Source organism: Kogia breviceps, chromosome 1 (assembly GCF_026419965.1).
Source record: "Kogia breviceps isolate mKogBre1 chromosome 1, mKogBre1 haplotype 1, whole genome shotgun sequence".
Classification (NCBI taxonomy): domain Eukaryota; kingdom Metazoa; phylum Chordata; class Mammalia; order Artiodactyla; family Physeteridae; genus Kogia; species Kogia breviceps.
This window is the reverse complement of record NC_081310.1, coordinates 32,203,689-32,224,388: the sequence shown is the minus strand read 5'-3', so window position 1 is coordinate 32,224,388 and position 20,700 is coordinate 32,203,689. Positions and strand designations below refer to the sequence as shown.

The window sequence follows — 20,700 nt, the reverse complement described above, 5'->3', positions numbered from 1 at the left end:
AAAATTACCTCTGGGTCGAGATCTTCCTCGTCCTCTATTGCTTTGTGCAACTTCGCTTGCTTCTTCAAACCACCTTGATAACATGTCAGACATTCTCTGCATCAATGACACGTTGGGACTTTGCTCTCCTATGACAACACAGGTCTTATCAGTGAATTTAGGAATAGGTCAGGATCTTTCATTAATGCAAAAACCTTGATTTGAAGGCTTTAAAATGAAAGCAATTTTAAAAAATCAAATTGCCTAAATAAATTATATGAATGTATATATAAACCTATTAGGGCTATCATCACATTTTATAGTACATGTTTATATGAATGACTCTCCATCTCTATTTTGAGTTTCTCAAGAACAGGACTTACATCTCCTACATGTTTGCCAATTCTTAGGTACTTCCACACTACCACCCCTACCCCAGCCCACATCGTTAGTTCTAAGAGTAGACAGCTAGGAAGAGCTCATGAATTCTAAGTTGAACAGATTGAAAGAAAAGTTTGACCTCTCACTTAAATTTCCTTAAACTGAAGGTTTGCCCTCTCACTTAAATTTCCCTAAACTGAATTTATTTTTATCATTTACTGCAAATTCCACATAATTGAAATTAACGGAAACCAGAAACTTTTTAATTTATCTCTTTCCTCCCCCCCTTTTCTCCCCTCAAATATATGAGTATTTTCTAAAGGACATTTTCAAATTAAGTATCACATCAAATTGAAACTGTGACAATTCTATTTTACAATCATATAATTTAAAATGGAAATCATTTGTTTTTGAATTTTCTGTGAAAACAGAATTTATTTTATGCTTTATTACCTTTATATAATGTAGCTTTATATTTTTAAATATATTAAATAATACCAATAATAATATATTGGGAAAATATGCTTTTGATCTTAAAAGATTTCAGAAATCATTAGAATAAGATTTTTGCTATAGATCCATTTATTAAAATCACACACATTACTTCTATTTTAAATGTGCCATCTTAAGAGACTTCCCTGATGGCACAGTGGATAAGACTCTGCACTCCCAATGTAGGGGGCCCGGGTTCAATCCCTGGTCAAGGAACTAGATCCCACACGCATGCCACAATTAAGAGTTCACATGCCACAATTAAGAGTTTGCATGCCACAACTAAGGAGCCTGCCTGCTGCAACTAAGACCCAATGCAACCAAATAAATAAATAAATATATATATATATATTTTTAATTCTGTAAAAAAAAAAAAGTGTGCCATCTTAACACTCCCAAAATAGTAGTTTCTTATGCTTATCAAAGGCATCTGATAGGAGGAAAAAACAATTGTTTTATGTGCTCTTATAAAACTGTCAGACTGGAAACTGGGTTTTCATTGCTCTTTATATCAAATACAAAGGCAAAAATTACTATGTTTGATAATACCCAATGTTTTTTGTGGCAAAAGACATTCTTACACTTTCAGTGGGAATACAAAATAGTGCATACTTTTCAGAGGGTAATTTGATAACTATCAAAATTAAAATGTAATTATCCAGTGACCCACACATTCTACTTTTAGGAATTTATCCTAAGATACACTTGCACAAGTATGGTACGATATGTATGAAGATGTTTGTTACAGCATCACTTATAATAGTGAAAAAAATGGAAACAAGTTAAAATATTAATTTTTAAATACCATATTTTTAAAAAGCTGACCAAAGTATTGTTACCATCTCTTTCTCGTTCACTCTCAGGCCTTGCTCGGGGTCCAGTATCTGACCAATCACCACGAAGTCTCAAACGCTTAACTGGAGGCTGTCGTAACTAAAAGATGAGAAAACTCATTTGCTCAATTCTTAAAGCACACTGTAAGTCTAATAGATTCTTTCCATCTTCTTACTTTCTTTATTGAGATGCTAATCAAACTATGAAAGATAGCCATAAATATCCATTGATGTTGACAGCCTGTACTTATTATCTTCAACCTAAAGTTTGAATGCAACTTTAAAATCATGTAAATGTGATATCTAATCCTACCTGTATCACTTTCCAACTGACAAGAGGAAAGTTATCTAACTACATTGAGCCTAAGTTTTCTATTATGATGATAAATATAGTCTAGGTAAAGTATCTAAATACCTAACTGGCAATAGAAGGAATCATTATTTTATTATTGACAATTTGCTCTCTGGCTCTCCCCCAGTACCTATTCCAACCCTGCATTACTCACCTCAGTGTCTCTACTCTACCTTGTTGCTCTCATTCTCAACTATTAACTATTCCTCCTACTTCAGAGAAAATAAAGTCAGTTCTATAGAAATGACATCAATTTCCTCAACTGCATTCTACAACTTACCCATATTTGCTTCTTAATTCCTTCCAATCTTCCTCAGGAGATGGATCACTTGTCTTGTTTAAGTTTAATCTCTATCTGTGCTTTTTATTTCATTCCTTGAACAATTATTCTCTCTATACTTACATTTGTCTCTTCTCTCTTGGTTCTTCCTCACAATATGCTAAAGGTTCTTATCATTTTTAATAAACACCTCAATTTCATATTTCTATCCAGCTACACTCTTTTCTCATGCTTTCTGAAGCTTCACTGTCAAGCCTCTTTTAAAAAGTCTATATTCAGTGTGTGGGGGGGTGATGGGATCAACTAGGAGACTGGGATTCACATATATACACTAATATGTATAAAATAGATAACTAATGAGAACCTGCTCTATAGCACATGGAACTCTACTTCACTGTACAGTAGATACTAACACAACATTGTAAAACAACTATACCCCAATTTTTAAAAATAAGTCTGTATTCGTTCTATTTTTATCTACCACTCCTCTCTCAATTCACTGAAGTCAATCTTACGTTCCCATTTTTCCACTGAATTCATTCTCACCAATATCACCAATGAATGATCAATGATTAAGTTCACTGATCAATGATAAAATGATTAAAACTCAATTTCCTATTCAAATGGCCCCTCTCAGAGATTATTTTATTTGATGTCTATGGCATCTGTCACTCTTAATCACCCCCTTTAACCGTTACATTTTAACATCTTTTTATTGAGATATAATTCACATACCATAATATTTACCCTTTTAAAGTAGACAAATCAGTGGTGTATATTCACAAAGCTATGCAACTACTTGTATTACACTAATCCAGAACACTTTCATCACCTTAAAGAGAAACCCTATACTTATCACCAATCATTCCCCACTTCTCCCTCTACTCACCTCCTGGCAACTACTAATCTACTTTCTGTCTCTATGGATATGCTTATTCTGGACACTTCATATAAATGTAATAACATAATACGTGGCCTTTTGTGTATGACTTCTTTCATTTAGCATAATATTTTTCAAGGTTCATCCACATTGCAGCATATATCAGTATTTCATTGCTTTTTATGGCTCAATAATATTCCACTTTTTGAATATACCACATTTTGTATATTCATTAACCAGCTGATGAACACTGAGTTCTTCCCACTCTTTGGCTACTGTGACTAATGCTGCTATGAAAATATGGGCAAGTTTTTACGGGGGCATGTTTTCAATTTTCTTGGGTATATATTTAGGAGTGTAATTGCCGAATCATATGATAACTTCTATACTTAACTTTTGAGGAACTAACAAACTGTTTTATTACAATGCACCTGCACCGTTTTATACTCCTACCAACAATGTATGAGGGCTCCAATTTCTCCACATCTTCATCAACAATTGTCATTGACTTTTTTATTTTAACCAACCTAGTAAGTGTGAAGTGGTGCCTCACTGTGGTTTTGATTAGTGATGTTGAACATCTCTTTATGTGCTTAATGGTCATTTGTATACCTTCTTTGGAGAAATGTCTATTCAAATCCTCTACCAATTTTTTAATTAGGATACTGTTGAGTAGTAAGTGTTCTTTATATAACATATTCTGGATACTGGATTCTAAATCATAAACCAGATATATGATTTGCAAACATTTTCTCCCATTCTGTGGGTCACTCCCTTTTATTTTTTTCTGACATAATATTCATTGATTTTTTTTCTTTCACAATTAAGCAGGTTTTAATAGAAATCTGGTGACAGCTTAGCTGTAAATTTTCTGTTTTCTCCTGGAAACCATACCAAGCAACAAGGAGAATGGGAAAAAAAGGTCTCCATCCTCAGCAAAGGAAACAGAAAAAAAAAAAAGACCCTACAAATTCCATGTTATGTGTAAGTATGGTTACAAGCAACTGAGAATAACAAAATCTGCAGAGGAAGTCACAAGAGTGACAAAGAATAATCAGAAGATTAGAGGATGCCTAGTGTGGTAGTTATCTAAAATATCAGACAAATAATCATTTCCAGAAAGAGAGAGCCTCACCCTGTATATAAATTGTACTTAGAATTAAGAGCTCTGTTCCATGGTTACGAGAGAGAAATTTTTATCTTATACAGGCAAAGAACTGATGTTATAACCTCAGCAACTGTTTCTGGAACAAGATCTTCAAGTTAAAAACAGTCCTAAGTTTGATTTTTTGAGATATGTGAAATAACCTACTCAAGAATCCTGATAATGATACAGCATTCATTCAATAAAAATTTTTTTAGCACCTTTCATGTGTCAGGTACTACTCTAGGTATTGGGGAAAGATCAACGTACAAAACATACAAAAATTCCCAATGTCACAGAGTTTACAGAATACATGAAATTAAAAAGTAAAATATACAGAGAAAGTGATAAGTGTTACAGAAAAAAATAAAGTATCAAAGAAAAGGGTGACAGGTAGTACCAGATGATTAAGGGTTACAATTTTAAATAATGTGGTAAGGTAGGATCTAACAGAGAAGGGAACATAGGAAAAGCCCTAGAAGAAGTAAAGGAAGAAGAAATCCAGATATCTAGAGGAGATCATTTCAGGCAAAATAAATGCAAAACCCATAAGGTAGCTTAGCCTGTCTGAGTAAACAAGTAAGTAGATGTAGCTAGAGCAGAGTAAACAAAGGAGAGAGCAGTAGAAGTAACAAGAACCAGATGATATAAGATCTTGAAGCCACCGTAAGGACCTCAGTTTTGTTCTGAGTGAGGTGGGGAGCCATTTGGAGTGTGGATCAGAACAGTGTCATGATTTGACTTATGTTTTAAAGGATTACTTTGACTACAGTGTAGCTAACTAAAGGATTGGAGGGGGTGGGCATGAAAGCAGGGACCTGGTAAGAAAGCTACCATAATAATCTAGGAGGAGAGATGCTGATGACTTGGATTAGAGTATTAATAGTAGAGTGGGAAGCAGTACTACAGATTTTGGATACAGGTTTCCCCTACTATCTGAAAGCAGAATGTTCCTATGAAAACTTTCATAAGTAGAAATGGGGTAAAATGAAGAAGCAATTACCTTAGGACACATCTTGCTAATGGATGCACAGAATAAATTGAGATAAAGCACAGATGCTCACAGACACAGTTCAATGCTACGACAGCTTGAGGCTGAAATAGAGACACAATTCAAAGCTACGGCAGCTTGATGCTGAGATAAGACAATTCAATGCTATGACAGTTTGATGCTGAGATGCTGAGTATAGTTCACTGGGAAGGAGCTTGGTGATGCCACTTGCTGCTCAGGGTGCACACTGCAAACAAACGCCAAATGCCATTTTCGCTTTTCACCTTTTATTGGTAAAAGCGAAAATCCTCTTTGGATTTTTTATTTAGTGAAAGCAGGTACTAAGCAGGTCTTTAGTAAAAGCAGTGATACAGAAGCAAACATTCAAAAAGCAGGGGATACATGCAATACTTTTAGAGATAAATTATGGGGACCAGGAGAAAATGAGAGATTGGATTCAACAAAGCAGTCCAATAATGTGCTAGGTAGGTGGGGAAAATGTCAAAAAGATATAAGAGAAAAACGAAAAGAAAGAAAAGACAATAAAGAGGAAAAAGGAATGCCAAAATAAAGGAAAATGAGAAGTGGAAAAAATTTGAATAAGACTAAAGAATATGCTAAATAAAGAAGGGGAGGGGCTTCCCTGGTGGCACGGTGGTTGAGAGTCCGCCTGCCGATGCAGGGGACGCGGGTTCGTGCCCCGGTCCAGGAAGATCCCACATGCTGTGGAGCGGCTAGGCCTGTGAGCCATGGCCACTGAGCCTGCATGTCCGGAGCCTGTGCTCCGCAACGGGAGAGGCCACAACAGTGAGAGGCCCCCGTACCGCAGGAAAAAAAAAAAAAAGAAGGGGAACAGAAATTCCCCTGGTGGTCCAGTGGTTAGGACTCTGAGCTTTCACTGCCAAGGGCCTGGGTTCAATCCCTGGTCAGGGAACTAAGAACCAGCAAGCCGAGAGGCATGGCCAAAACAAAAAGGGGCGGGGGGTGAAAGACAAATTATTGGAAGACAAAGGAAATAATATAGGAAATAAAGAGACCCCTACAAGTTAAGAAAATATAAAAATATGAAAACATAAGAAAAAAATCATATATTAAACTTTTATTCATACTTTAAAACCCTGCTCAAGTGTTTCTTACGTTCCCAATCAAAAACAATTATTCCTTCTTTTGGTCTACTTATATAGAACATAATTCTTACATACAATTCTATTATTTTAAGTTTCACACATTTCTTTATAAACTTTATTCCTTTATAAATTTATTTATTTTTTTGTAAACTCCTGAATGAGAGATCATGTCTTTATTACAGTCATCCTTGATTTTCTAAAGTTTAGTATAGTACGTAGTATAGTAGCCACCCAGTAAATATTTGGTGAGCTGAGATGAATTTGTCCGAATATTACTGTCAAGGATTTAGCATAAAACTCTGAAAGAAAAGATGGCGAGATTAAGAGGAGGACAGGTTATTAATTTCTTTTTCTATATAGACCTGTGAATTATTTCATTTATTACAATAATTTATTTTTTTAATTTTAATTCATTTTCAGAATTATTTTTCTTAATCTAGTTAATTCAACAAAGAATACTGAGAAAAACATGTTCAAAAAAACCAACTGTTCATAATTAAGCATCTTTCACTCTGATTATATAAACATCTTTAGGCTAAGTATTCTATGGGATAAAAGCTAGTTGGCTCACTTAAAATGTTTCTGCATTTCCAACTCTTTCATTCTGTAACAGTCACAAAGTATGACTGTAACTTTACTGAAGTGCATTATCTCAAGAGGAAATTACATAGCAACAACAAAATGACAGAGCAGATTTCACATTTTCAATCAGACCAATAAACTCAAAAATTGTTTCATTAGCCATCATACCCTCTTCTTCACCAATTTCCTAATTCACTTAAACACAGTGCCAAATTTAAAATCCCAAAAACGCATTCATTAAGAAGAGTTGGACCAATACCTAAAAGTCACTGATAATTAATAAAAAGCAATGGTTAATTTCAAAAGATATTTATAATCCAAAGAATAGAGTGAATAAACACAGGACACTGCAGGGACCTCCCTGGTGGCACAGTGCAGAAGACTCTGAACTCCCAATGCAGGAGGCCCAGGTTTGATCCCTGGTCAACTAGATCCCACATGCATGCTGCAACTAAGAGTTCGCACGCCACAACTAAGTAGGCTGTGTACCTCAACTAAGGAGCCTGCGAGCCGCAACTAAGGAGCCCACGTGCCGCAATTAAGGAGACGTGGAGGCGCAACTAAGAGCTGGTGCAACTAAATTTTTAAAAAAAGAAAAAAAAAAAAAACATAGGACATTGTAAAATAAAAAAGCCAAAGTGAAAAACTTTGGGGAAAGAAGCTTAACAAGGTTAAAGCAAACATTTTTCTACTGCTGTGTACTGTCAAGAATATACTATTTTTGGTTTTTGCTTTTCATAAATAAGAAAAATGATTTAGTATTTCAGAGTCATTTTAGGAAAAGTAGTTATTTCACCTAGTTTCCAATACATAATATATATCTATATTTATATCTAGAAATTGATAAAGAGGGTATCTACAGATATAGATATATATATAATGTAATGTATATACTTCTAAAAGACTAAATGTTTTTATTCATGCCCCAATAGGAGTTTTACCTATTACCATTCACTATTTATATGAGGACAGCAATCCCCTCCTCTCCCGATTCTGTGTTTGTATTGTGTTATGTGTGTATGTACACACTTTAATTTACCTTTTTCTCACTCACTCATATGTGTCATTGTTTTACAAAATTTACCTAGAGATAATGTTACCTGTCACTAATTCATAACTGTGAAAGAGGCATAAGCAGGAGAAGACAAGAAGGACTGCTATCAACATATGAATAGTAAACACTGTTGCATGAATATAAACATTTAGTCTCTTGGAAGTTTATACATCACATTTATTATTTTAATCGCCTCTTCTGCAACTCTCAGAACTGTTCATCTTTCTTGCCTGCTGCTGTGCATCCATAAACTTGGAAAAACATTTTGCTATTAAATATTTTCTCTTTAAAAACTTTTACAATACTTTCACTTAGTGCCTTATCCTTATTTATTACTCCCATTCTTTCATGCATGTTTTCATGTCTTTGCTCCTTAGACTGTAAATGCCATGAAAATTAACTCTATTTTTTGAAGCCCTTCAGGCCCTAAGAGTTACTGAATTCATGCTCCAGGAGTTAGTGAATTACTGTTTTCTGAATTCAATAAAGAACATGGTTTTGTGTAAACTTACCTCTTCTCTTCTCTCTTCTGCAGAAGGAGTTTTAAGTTCTCGTGCTGTATCATCTTTTGGGTCAAAAAGATATATGTAATCTGAAGAGTAACTAACAAGAATCTCTTGACCATCTTCACTGTAACACAGAGATGTCACCCTGCAGGACTTGTTATTAAGATGGGAAGGGATAAAACGGGCAACCATTCCAGTAGTACCTCGACCTGCATAATTCCCTAAATAAGAAAAAAGGAATTGTTTAAAATTCAGAATATTTTTCAAGAAAAACAGTTGAAAAAAAAAAAAGAAAAACACTTGAAAAACTCTTAATCTGAATTATGAGATATGTGATTTAACGTAGCAATATAAATCCAAGCTATCATATTCTATTTCTGGAAAAGACTCTTTAACCATCAGTCAAATTTTGTAACAAAATAAAAATGAATATAGTATAAAGGTTACATATCTTCCAAAAAGAATTCATGATTTTCTAGAATTCCAGATTACATCAATGTTTTATTGGAAATATAAGTATTTAATCAATTTTATATTGTGATTACAGTCACACTAAATCATCTCTTAAAAATTCCCCAAATTAAGATAATATAATTTTTATAATATAAATCGGAAAGCTGACATTTACTAGCATACTAGATAAAACAGTACAGTATCTTTTAAATATGATTTACCTTTTACTTTACGTCATTAAAAGATTTTTGATTGCCATGAAATTCTCCTCTTATAAGATAACAGAGTGGGAATACCACTCTAATTTTAATTAATTTTGATGGTCGTCAACATAATGCAATACGATAGGGAGAAGTACAACTGGCACTTTGTGCTCTGCAGGCCCAGGAATACTAAATTCTAAGAATCCCACAAAGCTGTATTATCCTGCCCTGCCCAAAATTTCAATCATGTCCCATCTGTTGAGAAATGATAACTGAGGCTACAGTTCCGTATATTACTACTGTTCCCCCTAAACATGCAGGTCCTAATAGACAGGACTCCTCAATCACAGTTCAAGAAAAGAAAAAAAATCCCACCTTGTTTTCCCATTTCAGTAATCCATGTCCATTTTCACTGGACATAAACTGACATTGAGATCAACATCGTTAATCTCTGGCCCAAGTCAACTTTTATTTTTAATTCCATAAAATATGTGAATATATATATAAATGTGTACATATGTATGTATATTTGGTGTGTGTGTGTGTGTGTGTGTGTGTGTGAGAGAGAGAGAGAGAGAGAGAGAGAGAGAGAGAGAGAGAGTGCAATCTTGGCCTTCCTTGACAGAAAATGCTAATGGAAGTTAGCTTTGAGGTGAATATTTCAGAAGTGGTTTGATCCCAAAGCAGATGAGGAACAAATAGGAGTTTAAAGGCAAATTCAAATTCAGTACTGCAGCATCATTTACAGTACTTTAGCTAGGCTACTAAGTAAGCGTAAATATGTTATACATTAATACACACCCAAGTCACTGTTCTTTCCTAACTTTTCTCTCCACCACACTTACTATTATCCCCTTGATTGAAAAGATGGCAAAGAGAAATTAGGAAAGCCAAGTGTTGTGAAGAGTGGCCCCTGAAAATACATGTCCACCAAGAAACACAGAACGTGACCTCATTTAGAAATAGGGTCTTTGTAGATGTAATTATCAAGATGAGGTCATACTGGATTATGGTGGCCCTTAAATACAATGTAACTAGTGACCTTATAAGCAAAAGGAAATGTAGGCACAGATACACAGGAGAGAATAGCATGTAAATATAGAAGCAGAGATTGGACTGATACATCTAAAAGCCAAGGGATGCTAAGGATTGTCAGCAACCTCAAGAATCTAGGAGAGAAGCAGGCAATAGATTCTCCCTGAGAGCCTCCAGCAGAAAACCACCCTGAAATATCTTAATTTTAGACATTTAGCCTCCAGAAATGTGAGAGAATAAATTTCTGTTATTTTTAAGCCACCCAGTTTATAGTAATTTGTTATCACAGACCCAGGAAATTAATATATCAAGTGTTACAACTTTTTAAAGTGATAAACTGCAAAAGTATCACACTGATGGGTCATAAAAACTTGGTGAAATGCTATTTTTTATAATAATCCATAGTATTTAAATACATTCTATTTACTAAATTTTATGTCAAACTAATGAAATTTTAAAATTGCAATACATCATAAAGATGTATCCTTTGGGGACTTCCCTGGTAGCGCAGTGGTTAAGAATCCACCTAGCAATGCAGGGGAAATGGGTTTGAGTCCTAGTCCGGGAAGATCCCACAAGCCGCGGAGCAACTAAGCCCATGCGCCACAACTACTGAGCCTGTTCTCTAGATCCCACAAGCCACAACGACTGAAGCCCACACACCTAGAGCCCGTGCTCCACAACAAGAGGAGCCACCGCAATGAGAAGCCTATGCACCACAATGAACAGTAGCCCCCGCTCACTGCAACTAGAGAAAGCCTGCATGCAGCAGTGAAGACCCAAAGCAGCCAAAAATAAATAATTTTTTTTTTTAAAAAAGATTTATCCTTTGAACTGATAGGGTCTCATATTTTCTCTAATATGTGTCTTTTTACCTGTAGCTCTTGTACCCAGCATTCGCCGATCATATATTCGTACTGAGCTATCAGAACAACCAACAGCAAGATAATATGGTATTGGTGGACAAATAGCTACAGATGTGGCAGCACGTCGGCAGTTAATTAAAATATCCTACAAAACATTAAAAAAAATACCAGTTACATAAGCTTTACAACAGATAATCATCTATTTAAAACATTTTCCCTTCAATTAGAACAAGAAAATCTTTTTCAGAAATCCTAATTCAGTCAGTATGACAATGAGGGGGGAAAAAAACCAACATGCCTCCTAAATATTCTCATACTCAGGAATAAAATGATCATCTTTAGAAATATTAAAAACCTCATACATTACCTATGTAATATGTCATTAAGTCATTAATGTCATTAGAAATGCCTGCTATCATTGGTCCACTGGACAGTAAAGATGGAGGTATAATCAACCTTTGTCTATCATAAGTATAATCATTATTTTATACAGTACTCATGATATTTTAATTTTAATTATTGCTATTAAAATACAACAAAAATATCATAACCTGATATTAAAATTTTATATTTTTGTTAACTTATAAAATCTTCCTCCTTACCAGTTCAAAAACAAAGTACATACATACATATATACAAACCATGTCAAAGACAGGCTTCACTATAGTGTCACTACTTATCTCTACACAAGCATTAGAAAATATAAGAGCTATCACCCCAAAGATATAGCTTTAAGGCATTGTTAATTCTATACTATTTTGTCTACAACTCTAACTCCTCACTCTTCTCAGAACAGCCAAGTTTTTAAGTTACATTTATGCTGTTTTATGTATTTAATTATGGGCCTCAGAACATTATTTCTATTACACAGAATTTATTCACCAAATACTGTTCATAATTCTAAATTTTTAGGATTTAAGAATTACTCTAGTTACCAATTTTTCTTTATACTCTCTCTATTCCTTTTTACATATAAAGAAATCAAAAGTTTTATTTAGAAAATATTTAACAATATTTCACTTATTAGCTTTGCTTTATTCTTTAGTTTTACAGAATTTTTGATTATAAAAGCAAAATTAAATCCAACTACATTGTATACGAAAATACTGCTTAAGCGATTTTGACCTAACAAATTTTAGAACCTATTATTTACTAAGAAACAGGTAAACCAAATGCCCCTAATAAACAACCTGCTATTTTAAACTGATTTTTGCCTTCAAGTTCAACGTTCCTAATTGTGTATGTGTATACATGTATACAATATAAAAACTGACAAAATTTTTTATTTCTATTTTTTCTTCTCTGTTTCAATGTATAAAATAATCTTTTCTCCACCTAAAGCATGTTAACAATAGTAACTGGTTTAATTAGCAAACACTCAACCTGATTACTAGTAACTTTTTTTTTGCAACTATCAGTAAAAATGTATTTAGCAATACTTGCTTACTTCATTTCCTACTCTAAAGTGATCTGAGACAAAAGCTACTGTCTCTAAATAACATTTAGGGTTAGCTGTCTGGGGCCCTACACTGACTGATTTCTCAGGTCTTTTTCAAGTTTAAAATACTATTTTAAAAAATACAAAATTGATAGTGAAGCTCTATCTTTAGAGAAGTGAGCTAAATCTGAATGAACACGTTGATAAAATGGTATCTAACTGTCTAAAACAAAAGATAGCATATAAATAAATCTTGGTTTAAAGGACAGGGTAAAAATAAAGACACTAAACTTCTACATGCTTTTATCACTGCTATTGGTAAGCCAAAATTGCCTCCATAAATAAATGGAATATACTGATAAATACTTCAAGGTTTTATAATGCTACGGTATATGCCGAACAATTATATAAATTTTTATACATATATTTGAACTGTACAATTTAAGTATATGTTCTTTAACTTTACTATTAACATTTTAATTAAGAAATTTTTTGATTATAAAAATATACTTATTGAAAATTTTACAAAATAAAAAATACTTAATTTATCCATAAGCTCATAACTCAGAGATAACTTACTACCCGATTTTAAGCATAATCTTAATTTTTTTCATCATTTGTACAAAAACTTGATTCTTACATCTTTGCAATCTTCTTTTGTGCAGCTAGTTTTGATGCGTGTATCAAACCACCTAACAGTTCCATCTTCACCACAAGAGAGAAAAGTATACGGGTCATTAGGTACAGTCATAATCTGAAGATGAAAAAAAAGTACAGGTAATGTTAGTGAACATTTAAACAGATGACTTTGAAAAACATTACTGCTATATCATAAAATGATTATGGCAAAAGCAACTAAGAACCATTTATTTTAATTATTTATGACTTACCCGTATCATAATGCAAAATAGGGCTACATATATAGAAATATGCAAGAAGTAACTGTTGAATTAATGTGACTCATTACTTGGAAGTTTGACATTAATGTACCTTCAGAGAGAAAGCTCTTTAAATTATAAACTCCTAACAACTTGACAAGAAAAATCCTACGCTTGGAAGCGTGTTCAAACTTTGAATAGTCAAATTTTTGGTTTCTGGATGTGAATTTACACTTGTATTAGAAATACATTGTAAAATTTTACTCTCTGATAATGTTTATAAAAACTATGTGAGGGCTTCCCTGGTGGCGCGGTGGTTGAGAGTCCGCCTGCCGATGCAGGGGACACGGGTTCATGTCCCAGTGCGGGAAGATCCCACATGCCGTGGAGTGGCTAGGCCCGTGAGCCATGGCCACTGAGCCTGCGCATCTGGAGCCTGCGCTCCACAACGGGAGAGGCCACAACAGTGGCCCACGTACTGCAAAAAAAAAACTATGTGATGCTAAATTAAGCATTTATACTGACCTCTCAAAAAATTTTTTGAGTGATGGTAATGGTTCTATAACAGGGTAAAAGTACTAAATGTCATGAACAGTACAGTTAAAAATGGTTTGAATGGCAAATGTTATATTATGCATATTTTACAAAAATTAAATTTTTTAAAGAAATGAAACATTTTAGATATTCCCGTATTCACTTCTGGTTTAGCAATAATACTGTAAGTTGAGGCCCTCTGTGAACCCTCCTGTCCAACATATTCCTCCCCTTCTCTGTCCTTAGAAGTAGAAACTGCCAAAATTGGGTATTTAGCATTCTCACATAGGTTTCTATATACCCATAAACAATGGAAGGTATATTCCTATTATACATGAAAACGTGCTCAGATTCATTAGTGATCAAATAGATACAAATTATAATCCTAAGTAAATATCACTACACATCACCAGAATGACCAAAATGAAAGGGACTAGATTAATATCAAATGTCAATGAGGACATGGAGTAACTAGGGCTTTCACATATCATTGATGGGACTGTAAAATGGTACCATCACTTTGAAAAACCATGTCTCAGTATCTACGAAAGCTGGTCATATGCCTCTTCCATGACCCAGCAATTACACTACAAATAAATGTATGCATAAAGGCACCTAAAGATGTGTACCAGAAAGTTCATAGCAGCACGATTCATATTAGCTAAATACTTGAAACAACCCAAATGGCCAGTAAGAGAATAAGAACATAAATTGCGATTTACTCTTAAAATACTAAAGCAATAAAAATAAAGAAATACATTGCTCTCAAATTATGTAAAACCAGTGATTAAAAATAAGATTTCTTGCGAGAAATCAGTGGAGTAACATCTTTAAAGTAGTAAAAGAAAAAAAAAAACTGTCAAACTAGAATTCTATACCCACAGAAATATCTTTCTAAAACAAAAATAAACGAGACTTTTTCAGAAATAAGAAAGCTGAAAGATTATTCAGTAGCATAGAAGTCAGCAAAGGATGCCTCTTACCTAACTATGACGCATTATTTTTGTAAATAAGAGTGTGAATGAAACTCAGCCACATCCAATCATTTAAATATTATCCAACTCTGCTTTCCTGACACAATGGCATATTTGAGTAGTTGTGACAAAGATTATATGGCACACAAAGCCTAAAATATTTACTATTTGGCATTTTACAGAATAATTTTCCAAACCTCTACAATAACAGACCAGCACAATATAAATACATCTTTTTTTTTTTTTTTTTGCGGTACGTGGGCCTCTCACTACTGTGGCCTCTCCCATTGCAGAGCGCAGGCTCCAGACGCGCAGGCTCAGTAGCCACGGCTCACGGGGCCAGCCGCTCCGCGGCATGTGGGATCCTCCCAGACTGGGGCACAAACCCACGTCCCCTGCATCGGCAGGCAGACTCTCAACCACTGTGCCACCAGGGAAGCCCCTATAAATACATCTTTTAAAATCCTTTATGTAAAAGGAAAATAATACCTGTCATAATCTGGATCTACACAAAGGAATTTAAGATTGGAAATAATAAATATGTAAGTAAACATAATATAATTTTAACTTTGTTTTAAAATCTTTTTTAAGATAATTGACTATTAAAGGAAATTATAAAACATATAAGAATAAAATGTGGGCTTCCCTGGTGGCGCAGTGGTTGAGAGTCCGCCTGCCGATGCAGGGGACACGGGTTCGTGCCCCGGTCCAGGAAGATCCCACGTGCCACAGAGCGGCTGGGCCCATGAGCCATGGCCGCTGAGCCTGCGCGTCCGGAGCCTGTGCTCCGCAACGGGAGAGGCCACAACAGTGAGAGGCCCATGTACCGCAAAAAAAAAAAAAAAAGAATAAAATGTAAGAACAAAGTACCCAAAATTCCAGGAGAAGAAAAATGAAAGTACAGTGTTATAAGATTCTTATACTATATTTGAAGTGCTACCATATTATCTGATGGTGCACTGATAAAGTTTATGATGTATACTATAAACCCTAAAGCATACACTAAAACAACCATAACAAAAAAAAGTTATAGCTGATAAATCAACAAAGGAGGTAAAGTGGAATCACAAAAATACTCAGTTCTTCCAAAAAACAGAAGGGGAAAATACTGATGCAACAGGAACAGAGGGAAAACAAAGAGTACAACACAAAATTTAAATTCAGCTACCTACATATCAATAATCACATTAATTGTAAATGATATAGACAGCCCAATTAAATAAAAGGCAGATGTTGCTAGATTGGATAAAAAAGCAAAACCCAACTATAAATTGCCTGTAAGAATCTAACTTTAAACATAAAGACACAGATAGCTAGACTAAAAGCAAAAGGACAGAAGAAAGAGATACCACAATAACTCTAATAATGAGAAAGCTAGATATGCTATATAAATAGCAAATTTCAAAGCAAAGAGTATTAATGGGGATAAAGAGAATCATTTTACAATGATAAATGGGTCAATCCAAGAATAGAAACATCAAAATCCTGAATGTTTATGTACCTAAAAACAGATCTTTGAAATATACGAAGCAGTAATTGACAGAACTGAGTGGAGAAACAGACAGTCCAAAAATATTAGATTTCAACACACCAGTTTCAATAATTGACAGAACAAGTAATCAGAAAATCAGTAAGAATACAGAAGAATTGAACATGGTTATCAGCCACCTTGACATAACTGATATTTATGGAATACTCCAAAAACAAAAGAATAAGCAGTTTTTAAAGTGCATAAGATAAATTTACCAATAGACTATATTCTGGGACACAAAACCAGTCTCATTAAAATTAAAAGGATTCAAGTCATACAAAGTACATATTCTGACTGAGATGGATTTAACTAGAAAATAATCATTGTAAATCAATCCATACAAAGACAGTTACACAAATGATTAAAATAGCTTCAACTGCAATTAAGCCCAAGCTGGAAAACAACTCAAATATTCAAATATTTCCAAATATCTGCCAACTAAATGACATGTTTTTCAATAAATGATGAATCAAAGAAATCACAATGGAAACTAGAAAATATATTTACTAATTTACTAATAGAAGAGAAATGGAAGTTCAGTATATCAAAATTAGTGAAATTTACCTAAAGGTAAATTTCAGTGGAAATTTTATTTTACTGACTGCCTGTATTAGAAAGGATAAAGGTCTCAAATCAGTAACTTCAGCCTCTACTTTAAGAAACTAGAAGAAAGAGAACAATGAAACTCATCACAGTAAACAGAAGAAAGGAAAAAATGGAGATCAAAAATAGAAAAAGAAAATAGAGAAAATCATGGAAATCAAAGTTCATTCTTAGAGATGATCATTAAAATTGATGAAATCTCTACTCAGACTGCTAAGAATAATAAAGAGAGAGAGAGAGAGAGAATACAAACTACCAATATCAAGAGTGACAGAGGTGACACCACTATAGATTCTACAGATGTTAAAAGGATAGTAAGGAAGTACTGTGAACAACTTACACCAACAAATTCAGCAATATAGATGAAACAGGTTCCTTGAAAAGGATAAAATACCGAAGCTCATTAAAGCAGAAAGATATAACCTGAATCACCAAATATTCATTTTAAGAAATAAATATGCAGTTATAAACATCCTACAAAGAAAACTCTAGGACCAGATGGCTTTATTGGTGAATGCTCCCAAACATATAAGAAACAAATATTACCACTTCTACACAAACTCTTTCAGAAAATTGAAGAGGACAAACTTTCCAAGTTATTGCAATAGGGCAGCATTATGCTAACAACAAACCCAAAGATGGTGCAAGAAAACAAAGCTAAAGATCATCTCTCATGAACACGTCTGCAAAACAAAAAAGTCCTTAACAAAATGAATATAACAACACAGAAAGAGGATAATATATCAATATATGACCAGGTGAGGTTTATCTCTGGAATGTTAAATTGGTCTTAACATTTGAAAAATAAATGTAATTCACCATGCTAAGAAACTAAAAGATCCAATTAAAGATGTTTAAGGAAAAAAATGAGTGGAATGCCCATTGATCTCAAGTCCATGTGAAATGTTTTTCAAGATGGACTGTAGCTACACAGAGCAAAACAATTCTCAATAAATATTAAATGTTTAAAATCATAAGAATATCTTTTCTACTATAAAAAAAGAAACTAAAAGAAAAGCAATACAATCCTTTCAAAAAATGAAAAAATGCAGAGAAAACACATGACAAAATCCAACATCCATTCCTAATAAGTGTAAGAATATGAACAGAAAGGAATTAACTCAACCTGCTAAAAAGCATTATTGAAATATACCTACTGTCATAGTTAATAGTGAAAGATCAAAGATCAAAACAAGGGAAGGATGTTTAGTCTTACCACTTTTATTCAATATTAGACTGAAAGTTCTAATAAGTGTGATAAGAAAAAGAAATAAAAGGAGTCCAGATGGGAAAAGAAGAAAAATTGTCTCTATATTCACAGATGACATAATCATCTAAGGAGAAAATTCTATGTAATCTTTTTGTAAAAAGTTACTAGAGCTAATAAGTGAGTGTAGCAAAACTGCAGAATACAAGATCAATATATAAAAATCAACTGCATGTGAAAATACTAGCAACAAAACCATCAGAAATAGAAATTTTAAAAATACCATTTACAATAACATTAAAAAATATGAAATATTTAAGGGTAAGTCTTAAGATACACGAACTGAAAATTATAAAACACTGCCAGGTAAAATTAAAGTTCTAGATAAGGGAGATATACTGCAATCATGAATTGGAAGATTTAATAATTGTTGTCATTTCTCCCTAAATTGATATATAGATTCAAATAAATCCCAGGAGGAATTCTGGTAAAAACTGACAATTTAATTATCAAATCCATGTGGAAATACAAAAGACCTAAAATACCTTAAACAATTTCGAAAAAGAAGAAAGGACTTATACTACCTGGTTTTAAGAGTTAATATTAAGCTATAGTAATAAAGACAGTGTGGTACAAGCATAATCATAAATCACTGGGAGAGAAAAGGTACTGACCAGAAATAGGTGAAAACAGATGTGGTCAAATGACTTACGATCATAATGCAAAAAAAGTTCAGTGGAGAAAAACAATGTTGGAAAACCAGATATCCATATGCAAAATAATGAACTTAAAGCAGTATCTCATACTTTATGAAAAAATTAACACAAAATGGATCATCGATCCAAATGCAAAACATAAAAGTATAAAACTTTTAGGAGAAAATCATTGTGACATTTGGTTAAACAAAGATTTTTAGACACAACATTGGTTCCCCTCCCAAAATAATAAATTTGATAAAATGGGCTTCTTTAAAATTAAAGAACTTCTTTTTGAAAGACACTGTAAAGAAAATGAAAAGACTAGCCATCAACTCAGAGAAAAAAAATTGAGTCACATACCTGAAAAATACACAGAACATACTTTTAAAAACCCTCAAAACTCAACAATAAAAAATGAAACAATGGGCAAAAGATTAAACAGACAATTCACTGAAGAAGGCACATGAAGAAACAGGAAAACATGGCTCAAACAAAGGAACAAAGTAAATCTCCAGAAACTGACCCTAATAAAAGGGAGATATATGAATTACCTAAAAAAGAATTGAAACTAATGGTCATAAAGAAATTCAGTGCACTACAAGAGAATACAAATAGACAGCTAAACAAAATCAGGAAGACAATGCATAAACAAAACGAGAATACTACCAATGAGAAAGAAACCAGAAAAATAGCAAAACAGAAATTATGGAGCTGAAAAATATAGTAACTAAATTTAAAAATTCACTAGAGGAGGATCAACAGCAGGCTCAATCAAGCAGAAAAAGGAATTAGCAAACTCAAAGATAAGCCATTTGAAATTATCTAGTCAGAGGAACAAAGAAAAGGAATGAAGTGAAAAAGCCTAAGGAACTTATAGGCTATCCCCAAGATGACCAATATTCCCATTATAGGAGTTCCAGATGGAGAAAAGGGAGTGGGTAGAGAGCTTATCTGAAAAAAATTATGGCCAAAAACTTCCTAAATCTGAGAAAGAAAATAAACATCCAGATTCAAGAGACTAAGAGGACTCCAACTAGAATGGGCCCAAAGAGGCTCAAATCAAGACATACTATAAACAACTAGTCAAAAGTGAGTTAATCTTGAAAGCAGCAAGAGAAATGTGAATCATTCCATACAAAGAAGCTCCCATTAGATCAGAGGATTTCTCAACAGAAACATTACCAGCCAGAGGGAAGTGGGATAATACATTCAAAGTGCTGAAAGCAAAAACCTGCAAACCAAGAATACTATATATCCACCAAAACTGTCCTTTAAAACTGAAGAAGAAATAAAGACCTTCCCAGATAAAGAAAAACTAAGAAAGGTTATCACCACAAAGACCTGCCTTACAAGAACTGATAAAGGAAGTCCTTCAAGGTGAAATGAAAGAAGCTAGACAGCAACACACAGCTGTGGTAAAGATAAATATACAGACAAATACAAAAATCTGTAATACTGTAATGGTGGTACATAAGTCACTTTTGAGTACAGAATTTAAGAAATAAAAGCATTAAAAATTATTATAACACTATGTTAGTGAATACAAAATATAAAAAGACATAGTTTATGACACTGAACAAAGTGGGGCAATGATGTAAAGGAATAGTATTTTTGTATGTGATTTAAGTTAAGTTGTTATCAGTTCAAGATAGATTGTTATAACTATGTTTTATGTAATG

At 33.6% G+C, this 20,700-nt stretch overlaps 1 protein-coding gene across 18 annotated transcripts in view; it reads right to left on the bottom strand.

Annotated features, from left to right (window-relative positions):
• Window positions 1-20,700, bottom strand: part of DCAF6 (DDB1 and CUL4 associated factor 6) — a 168,918-nt gene that overhangs the window by 83,665 nt on the left and 64,553 nt on the right. For all 18 annotated transcript variants that reach the window (XM_067030148.1, XM_067030157.1, XM_059073311.2 and 15 more), the window contains 5 exons: window positions 13,237-13,350; window positions 11,168-11,303; window positions 8,608-8,822; window positions 1,692-1,785; window positions 9-128 (listed from right to left, as the gene is read on the bottom strand). In XM_067030148.1, the coding sequence (XP_066886249.1) occupies window positions 9-128; window positions 1,692-1,785; window positions 8,608-8,822; window positions 11,168-11,303; window positions 13,237-13,350 (679 nt within the window). The remainder of the gene's footprint in view (window positions 1-8; window positions 129-1,691; window positions 1,786-8,607; window positions 8,823-11,167; window positions 11,304-13,236; window positions 13,351-20,700) is intronic.